The sequence below is a fragment of the Myotis brandtii genome, unplaced genomic scaffold (genome assembly GCF_000412655.1).
Source record: "Myotis brandtii unplaced genomic scaffold, ASM41265v1 scaffold48, whole genome shotgun sequence".
Lineage (NCBI taxonomy): Eukaryota > Metazoa > Chordata > Mammalia > Chiroptera > Vespertilionidae > Myotis > Myotis brandtii.
In genome coordinates, this window is record NW_005368341.1 from 4,063,665 (window position 1) to 4,072,597 (window position 8,933).

The following is an 8,933-nucleotide window of genomic DNA, read 5'->3' on the forward strand; positions in this document are numbered from 1 at the left end:
AAAAAGTCGGGGAGAGGAGGAGACTTGGCTTGGCATGCCCAGGTAGCTGGGGCCTTCCCACCTGCTCAGGCTGGCACTGTGGGAAGTACCCCCCTTCTGCTTGTTAATATGATTTGCCTTGTTCACTAACTTCTTTAAGAACTATCTTCTCTTGCAGAGTTAATAAACAGGTTGTACTTTAATATTTACTATTCCCCTATGAAAGGGTTGGGATCACTCTGGAGTATAGTTTTAAAATGCCAGATGATTAAAAATCTGTTTCAACTTTTCTTTCTTTTTTCTTCTTCTTTTTGAAAAAAACAAACCAAAGATAAAGGTATGCATTAAACACTACATATTTGGAGCTTTACCGGTTGCTTGGCCAGAATGTTAGCATTTATGAAGCCACATAGGGAGTCTAATTTAAAATTCAGGAAGTAGGTTTTGTCCTGGGGAATTTACTGTTTAAGTACAAAAATGAAATCCTCTAATTTTTGACCTGGAGTTTATTTCTTTCAGTCGCTAGCTTGATTTCTCAGCTTTGTTCTAATAATACAAACGTCTTTATGTTTATTTGTAGGTGGCTTTAACCAAGAGAGCGGATCCCGCTGAGCTTAGAACAATATTTTTGAAGGTCAGTATAAAGGAATCTATTTTGTTTCTTGGTCGATCTGTGTTCTATAACTTTTAAAGATTATTTTTAAGCAGATCTTTATTTTATTGTTGTAGTTCTTAAAAATCCCCCAAAGTATCATTACTTAAGACTCCTAAGAGAAGTCCTTAACAATTATACCTATTTTTTTAAAAAATGTATCAGAAACTTGCTGTTATTTGTTTGTGATATGTTTACATTTTCATTTCTCTTATCTCACACCACGTGGTGTCAGGTATTGAAAAGGAGTTCCTGGGGGATTTAGTCTCCCAACCCATTTACCTTCCCAGGGTTTACTTGTGCGGTTTAATGGTAATGCTTTTCCTCCTAAGCAGTTTAAAGCTCTTTGTAAACATTTCAGTAATCCTTCTTTCACCCAGAAGCCCGTCATCATCATTGTCGTCATCATCATCATTTTATTACAACTGTGCTGCCTGGTGCGGAGGCCGCAGTATGAGTAATACTAGATGTGAAATCACAACAGAACCATGCAAGTTTATGTCCTTAGTTTCTTCCAGTTTCGCCTACTTTGCCATATTGCACAGTGAATGATTAATCCTCTAATAAAAGTCTACCTCAGATTCCAAACACTGAACCACTTTTAATGTTATTCAACCGGAATCAAAGTACTCAAAAAAAGAAAAGGCCACTTTTATAAAGGTTATTTTAAAAGTATTTATGTAGCCTTCTTCTACACATACGAAAGGTAACTGTGCTGTATATAAAGAAGACCCAGGCTTTGAATGAGAAACTTGATAATCTGCTGTGTACTGAGAATATATGTCTTTAAAAGTTAATAATTTTATATGCATCACTTTCTTCATCAATATGCATTACCATTAAACAAATTGAAAAATCAGGGAATTTAAACACTGACAGGATTATTCGATATTGAGTGTTTGTTATTTTTGATGTTTAGGCTGATAATGGTATTCAGATTATGGGAACCATAAAGGATCTTTTTCTCTTATATAGATACACACTAAAGTATTTACAGAGATTATGAGACTATGATATTGAGATTTGCTTTTAAATAATCCAGTTTTGGTGGGGTAGGGAAAAATGAGCAGGCAGTATGATGATAATTTTTGAAATTGGGAAATGCAGTATTGGGTTTATTATACTATTCTCTCTACTTTGTGTGTGTTTGAACATTTTCATAATGTTACAAAAATTATAAAGAATCAATGAAAAAAACTTTATGAAAGTGCCCAGCACCTGATTTGCTTTAGATATTGATTCAGTAAATGTTTACAATTAAATAATTCAAACACAGAGAGACAAAGTCTCCAAATGAAAATGATTAAAAATATGAGCAGTTTTGGGGGAAAGGGGGGGAAAAGGATATATTTATAGGGAGGCTTGGATTATATATAACAGTGATTCCCAAAGTGGGCGCTACCGCCCCCTGGTGGGCGCTGCAGCGATCCAGGGGGGCGGTGATGGCCACAGGTGCATTTGTTTTAACTTTTTTGTATTACCTTTCTATTCTGAGTTCAATAAGTAGTTTCATAATTTCAAACTTCAATGTTTCTAATTTACACCTTTCTTTACTATATTTTACGAAAAAGGTAGAAACATTAATACATATATCTTTCTGTTTAATTGCTATTAAAATTAAAAAAAATTAATTTCCAGGGGGCGCTGAGTAATATTTTTTCTGGAAAGGGGGCGGTAGGCCAAATAAGTTTGGGAACCACTGATATATAAGAAAGCAGAAATCTTTTATAAATTTGTTTTGGGCCCAAAAGGACAATACAATATTGAGATTCTAAAGTGGAAAATGATTCTGGATACTGACAGTCCAGGAAGCAGAAACGCTTCGTCTCTTACCTAGACCAGTGTCTGTTGCTATGCATTTTGGGCCTACTATGATTGGGATCAGGTGTATATGAGGGAACCTCAGCTATTTGTAGTATGTGTATTTAAGGTCTTTATTGAAAAACTCTAATGATGTCATTCTGGAAGACCACTTGCAGAAGAGCATGTGAGTGGGTTGCCAAAGAGCCTAGAGAAAAGAGTAAAGTTCATTACCTTGAGCTAACAAAGTCCTAAGACCTGTATTTGAACTCAAGACTTGTCTGTTATGTATTTCTGTTTTCTAAACCAGCTGTAGTCGCAGGCATCCTCTGACAGGAAAAGGGAACAGCTTTCAGAATGTCTCAGCAGATGGTGCATCTAGATATACTCAGTAGTCTTTTTTTTAAAATATATCTTACTGATTTTTTACAGAGAGGATGGGAGAGGGATAAAGAGTTAGAAACATTGATGAGAAACATCGATCAGCTGCCTCCTGCACACCCCCTGCTGGGGCTGTGCCCGCAACCAAGGTACAGGAATTGAACCTGGGACCCTTCATTCCGCAGGCTGACGCTCTATCCACTGATCCAAACCGGTCAGGGCCTCACTAGTCTTTTGGCGTAATCAGTGGAAAGGCTCCAGGTAAAAGCGGTGTCCACCTTTTGAGGCCGTGTGGCAGGTTAAGGTCCTACTTTGGGACAATATGTCCTTTCCAGATATGGTTTCTCAATAGCAGGAAAGTCTATACTAGAAACAAATCAGATTGGTCAAGTAGACCCTGGGGAGGGTAGGAATTCCATGTGGGGTTTTGGAGTGCCAGCTGTGGGGTTTCTGGGTAAGGGGGCCTGTGGGCTGGGGTGGAATCTATGGGACCAAATAGGGAAGTGTTGTCTGTCCTCCCTTGGAGGGGTGGCTAGGACTACCTGGCTATTGAGCGAGAGTTCAGTATGACTTCGAGTCCGGGGGATGATGTGGGGAGAACCGTCCCTGAAGAAAATAGTGGTCAGCAGTTTCTGGAAGGGATTGTGGATCTGGCAAAGGTTCGGGTGACCTCATCAGGCCTGGATAGTGTGGTACTGATGCAAATCCTTGGCTCAGCATGCTGAGGATCTCTTGTTTACCATCTACCGCAGACGCAGACGGTGTTGTGGTGGAGGAAGAATAGGAGCGAGGCGCCCTGGGGACTGTGCCAGGCACGTCTCTGCTGTGGCTGGGTTTTATAGTTAATTATGGATCAGCCATAAGCATTCTGTAAACCTGACTACTTTGCGGATTTTCTGACTTTTTCCTGACTTTTTTTTCTAATAAATATCCCAGCCTTCTCTCTGTTAACCGGGGTAGAGGATTCTTCTGTAGCTTGGGGCATGTGAAGAGAAGCATCATTGTACCCTTGGACCAGAGGTGCTGGTACCAGAGGTACTGGTAGCAGGTAGCTGTGGAGATGAGAGAGCCAATGGAACCGAGACAGATAAGGAAAGAGGGATCCTGGAGGATTAAAATGGGCCCAATACTGACTTATTTTATGTTTTTGAGTTAAAATAATTTCTACTTTAGTTTTTTTTCTTTTCTTTTTTTAAGGTGTTTACTGTAAAGTAGTGTGAGGTATGGGGTATATAAAAGTGTATAAATTATGGCTCCTGCACTTAACTATTTCACAGTGCAATAAAAAGATAAAGTATAATAAAAAGATAAAGCCATTACATGGATGATGAGTATTATATAGCATTAATTAGCAGGAAGATGATAAGGGGCTAATTATGTCTCCCTAGAGAGAGTCATTGAAGTTATAGGGAGGTAGTGGTGTTTGAGCTGCATTTGAAGATGAGTAGGTGTTTATTTATCAAAAGGAGAAGGCAGAAGAGGGTTCTGGGGCAAAGGAAGAACATTCCAGGCAAAGGGAGAGCTTGTGCGATATAAGAGTACCAGGAGTGTGGGGTGGCCCGGAGCATAGGGTTTTGGGCAATGATACTGGAATGGTAAGTAGGGCAGGACTTGGTGTAGGACATTTCTCCATAAGGCCTTTGAACTTCATTATGCAGGCTGTTCTCGAGGTAAGTGCTGGCTAGTGTTTTGTCTGGGTGTGGAAATTAAAGTCTAGGTGTGGTCAGTTTTGCTTCTGACATGAATTTTTTTGTCTGCCTAACACTTTTGATGCTGATTCATGTTAATTTAAACAGATATGTATTTGATACCATTGTAATTAACCTAGTTATTAATAACAGGAAAGGAGCAAAGGGAAGGCCAAATAGCATAGGCATGTCAGCCATGCAAATAAAAATCATTCTCCCATGCGAATCTCAGAAAATTATTATTTTTTTAAATATATTTTATTGATTTCTTACAGAGAGGAAGGGAGAGTTAGAAACATCGATGAGAGAGAAACATCGATCAGCTGCCTCCTGCACACCTCCTACTGGGGATGTGCCCGCAACCAAGGGACATGCCCTTGACCAGAATCAAACCCTTGGACCTTTCAGTCCGCAGGCTGATGCTCCTATCCACTGAGCCAAACCGGGTAGGGCAGAAAATTATTTTTCTCAAGATATCATAAGGACCCCAGTAGGAGATATCTTCATCTCTAGCTCTATCCATCCATCCATCTGTCCATCCATCCATATTTATTATGAGGAATTGGCTTAAGCCATCCATTATAGAGGCTGAGCAGTCCCATGATATCTGCAAGCTGGAGACCCAGGAAAACTGGTGAGGTAATTTGTTCACGTCTGAAGGCCTGAGAACCAAGGAAGCTGACGATGTAAATCTCAGTCTGAGGGCCAGGAAAGGTATGTCCCAGCTCAAGCAAGGCGGCAGGAAAAAAGGGAGCAAATTCTTCCCTCCTCCAGCTTTTGTTCTATCAGGCCTTCCGTGGATTGGATGATGCCTGTCCAACCCTGGGGAAGGCAGTCCACTACTGAGTCCACAGATTCAAGTGCACGTCATTCAGAAACACTTTCACAGCCACACCTAGAATGTTTAATCTGGGCACCTGTTGGCCAGTCAGGTTGACACAAAATTAACCATCACATTTAGTATCATATTGGGTTGTGCAAGGAATCCTAAAAGCCTCCCTGTTTCATAAGTATACGTTTAATTGTATTAAAACTTCTCAAAATTGTTAAGGAGAGAGGCTCAGGTCACTTGTAAAAGTTATTCACTGTGCTCTCCTTTCTCTTTGGCCGCCAGTATGGTTTCTGTCACCCATTTATCCCTGTTCTTTGTGTAGCTTACTGTCCTCCCTCCTCCACATCCCTCAAATCACTGCTGTGTCTCCAGGACCAAGAGGCCCTTTCCTGCTCCATAGGAAAATGCATGATGTCTAAGTCGTTTCTCAGCATTTCCCACAGCACCAGGGGCTCCACAAAGCAGGAATGAGCAGGTCCCAACTACATGAGCTGGAGTGTAACACACTAAAGGCCAGACCTGGGGAACGCTGTGAAAAACCATCACATGCCACCTAATCCTTACTGACCATTTCTGCTCTAGAATGAAGAGGACTGTACTAGAGCAGCATTTCATACCCGCTTCCGTACAACCCCACAGGAAGCCATGCAGTTAACAGTCTCTCCCAGCTCAGCCTGTCTGTCATCCTTCCTTTGTTTGTTTTTTACTTTGAGGGTACATTTTAAAGTGAAACAAGGAAGGGCTTAGCATAGAAGAAGCAACAGGAGAGAACTAGGTGGGGCTGCTTTAGCTCACTGGGAAGTCAGAGAAAATGGGGAAGTCAGGCAGGTTCGGGGTGAGCCCGGACAAGCTGCTTCTGCCCATTGCTCCCCTGGTTGCAAGTCTCCTGGGTCCCTTAGAGGTTAGCAGATGCCTGCCTGGGGCTGGTGGGTTGGCGGAAAGGTACGAGTGTGCTCCCTGGAGGGAGAGGGTACCTTGTCACCCTTTCTTGCATCGTTGATGTCCTTGAAGCAGAAATGGGCAAAAGAATTAGATTATATTCATCTATGACTTCATAATTAATCCTACTTTTAATAAAAGCCCTATATCCTTGCTAAAGAACAAGACATGGGTTGTAATCCATAATTTCTCAACCTTAGCACTTGATATTGTGGGCTGGACACTGTTGTAGGGGGTTGTCTTGTGTACTACTTCAGCAGAACCCCTGTCCTCTACCAGTGAGGTGCCAGTAGCATCCCTCTCCCCAAGTTATGACAATCAAAATTGTCATCAGACACTGCCAGATGTCCCCTGTGGGGGAAAATAGACAAGCAGAGGAAGCTCAGAGCTGGAGAATTCCACCCCCAGAAAGGCAGGTAACATGCAGACAGGGCTCCTCCTCGATGGTTGTACTCAGCTACTGGGGGCCATTGACATTCGCAAGCTGTTAATCAGGCTAAGCTGCCCCCCGTGGAGAAGCACTGGTATAAGCATGAACCTTGGCGTACTTATGTTTTTGTTTTTTCTTTGAAGTGATGGAAAATAACTCTTTGTGAAGAGAATATTATCATATCTGATATATTATCCTTTGAATATTTCAGCTTTTCCACATATTAATCTCACGATTGTATACTTTCGAGAATAAAATATCTCTTCTCTCTCTTTTTTTTTAAAAAACAGTATGCAAGCATTGAGAAAAATGGTGAATTTTTCATGTCTCCCAATGACTTTGTCACTCGCTATTTGAACATTTTTGGAGAAAGCCAGCCTAATTCAAAGACTGTGGAACTTTTAAGCGGTGTGGTGGATCAAACCAAAGATGGGTATGTTTATTTCTTATTGTCTCATTTAATATTTTTGTTTGAAACAGCTTTCTGTTGCTTTAAAGATTAGGAAGTCTGCATACACTTCCCATTTCTTAAGAGCATTTTCTCTACCTATTACAAGTAATACATTATTTTAGAAATAATAACTTCAATATTTCCTCCAGCATTTGTATCACAGATGGGGATTTTGCATGTGTATTTTTTTATACACTTTAAAGAACTATTTATAGTTTCATGGTACTGTTGTAGTTGATAAGTGGTATGAAGATATTCCAGAGTGTTTGTATTTATGTTGGTATTTTTCAAAGGAACTGTAAAATTGTGAGCAAATATGAAACATAGCTCTAAGAATATAACTTTTCTCTAATATTTCCCTCTGCTCCAATAACTTTTAAATCTAACATGCGATTAAATGCTACTAGTAACAGACTGAATGATATGATTCCAAATCTCCATGAAAAGCGTGCTAACCAAGCTGGAAGAGAAAGACGGAACCATCTAAAATTCAGTCGGACACTCGGCAAAATGCCTTGGGATTGTTTTTCCCGCCAGCCTTCTCGGTTTACGTTTTAAACAGGAGTCTTGCCTAAACTGTCTAGGATTGCCGTCGGCTTTTATCACCAAGTGCAGAAGTTTGGACTCCGCACCCTTGCTGATACGAACACCAGTGTCCCCTCATAGCCACATAGAACCCACAGAACCAGCCTCTCTGTATAGACTGTGGTGGGCTCCCAGCCTTCCGCTCTCGCTGCTTGCCAGCACCTACCCCTTTGACAGAGTAGTTACCTGCCATTCTGGGGTGGCTTTTTCTAGCTCTGAGCCTTCATCTGTCACGTGTCTGATTTTCCCACATGTGTTGGTTTGAGATACAGCCAAAGTGAAATCTCTTGATGTACCGTGAATGTTCTCCATTCTTACCAGCACTTCCCTCTTCTTAGTTATCTATCGGTTGTCCCATCACTCGTGGAATAACCTGTTCAGAATGTCAAGGAGTGGGGAGGACATCGGCAGTTACACATCCCGTTTTATCCTGGAGGATGGCTGCGTTATGCCTTCTCTCTCTGATCCGATAGCAGTTATTGGGGTTACTTCTGTGTTCTATCTCCACCCCAAGGTGGGGTCATTGCTAGGTGGTACAAGGAGAGGCTGAAATATATTTCATACTAGTCCACTAAAGCAAAAGGTAGATGGGACATAGAATTAGTCTAGCAAACATTTTTTTTTTTTGAGAAAATTTGGTTGCCTCCATACCTTCTGTGTTAATGATTCAGATGAAGGGTGACCAACTTATGCAACATAAATTATCTGACTCAGTGATTAAGATCTTTTTCTGTTTCTTATTTGATAGTTTAAATTTTTTTAAACTACACAAAAATTGGAAGAATGCAATGAACACCCAATATATGCCGTTCATCTGAATTGACTGACTGTTAACAGTTTTCCACCTTTATTCTCTCCTTTTACATTCATACTTTCTGCACACAAATGTGCACACGCATAATTTCCTTTTTTGGCTGGACTATTAAATTGTAAATTGCAGCCATCATGAGACTTGAGCATTTATCTTCTAAGACTAAGAACATTCTCCTACACAACCACCACACTATGATCATACCTGGGAGAATTAATAATCATGCCAAATAACATTTGATATGCAGTCCATTTTCAAATATGCCAGATCTCTCTCTCCACATCCCCTCTCAAATGCCTCATCTCCTTTTTCTAAAATCCAGAATCCGGTTAAGGTTTTTATATTACATTTAGTTTCTCTCTCTCTCTCTCTCTCTCTCTCTCTC

The 8,933-nt window shown here is 40.7% G+C and overlaps 1 protein-coding gene across 1 annotated transcript in view; it reads left to right on the forward strand.

The window, feature by feature from the left end:
- Nucleotides 1-559: 559 nt before the first annotated feature.
- SLC25A13 (solute carrier family 25 (aspartate/glutamate carrier), member 13) overlaps nucleotides 560-8,933 on the forward strand; it is a 136,438-nt gene continuing 128,064 nt past the window's right edge. The window contains exons 1-2 of the mRNA XM_014547556.1: nucleotides 560-613; nucleotides 6,992-7,134. Of these exons, the coding sequence (XP_014403042.1) occupies nucleotides 7,025-7,134 (110 nt within the window). The 5' untranslated portion in view covers nucleotides 560-613; nucleotides 6,992-7,024. The remainder of the gene's footprint in view (nucleotides 614-6,991; nucleotides 7,135-8,933) is intronic.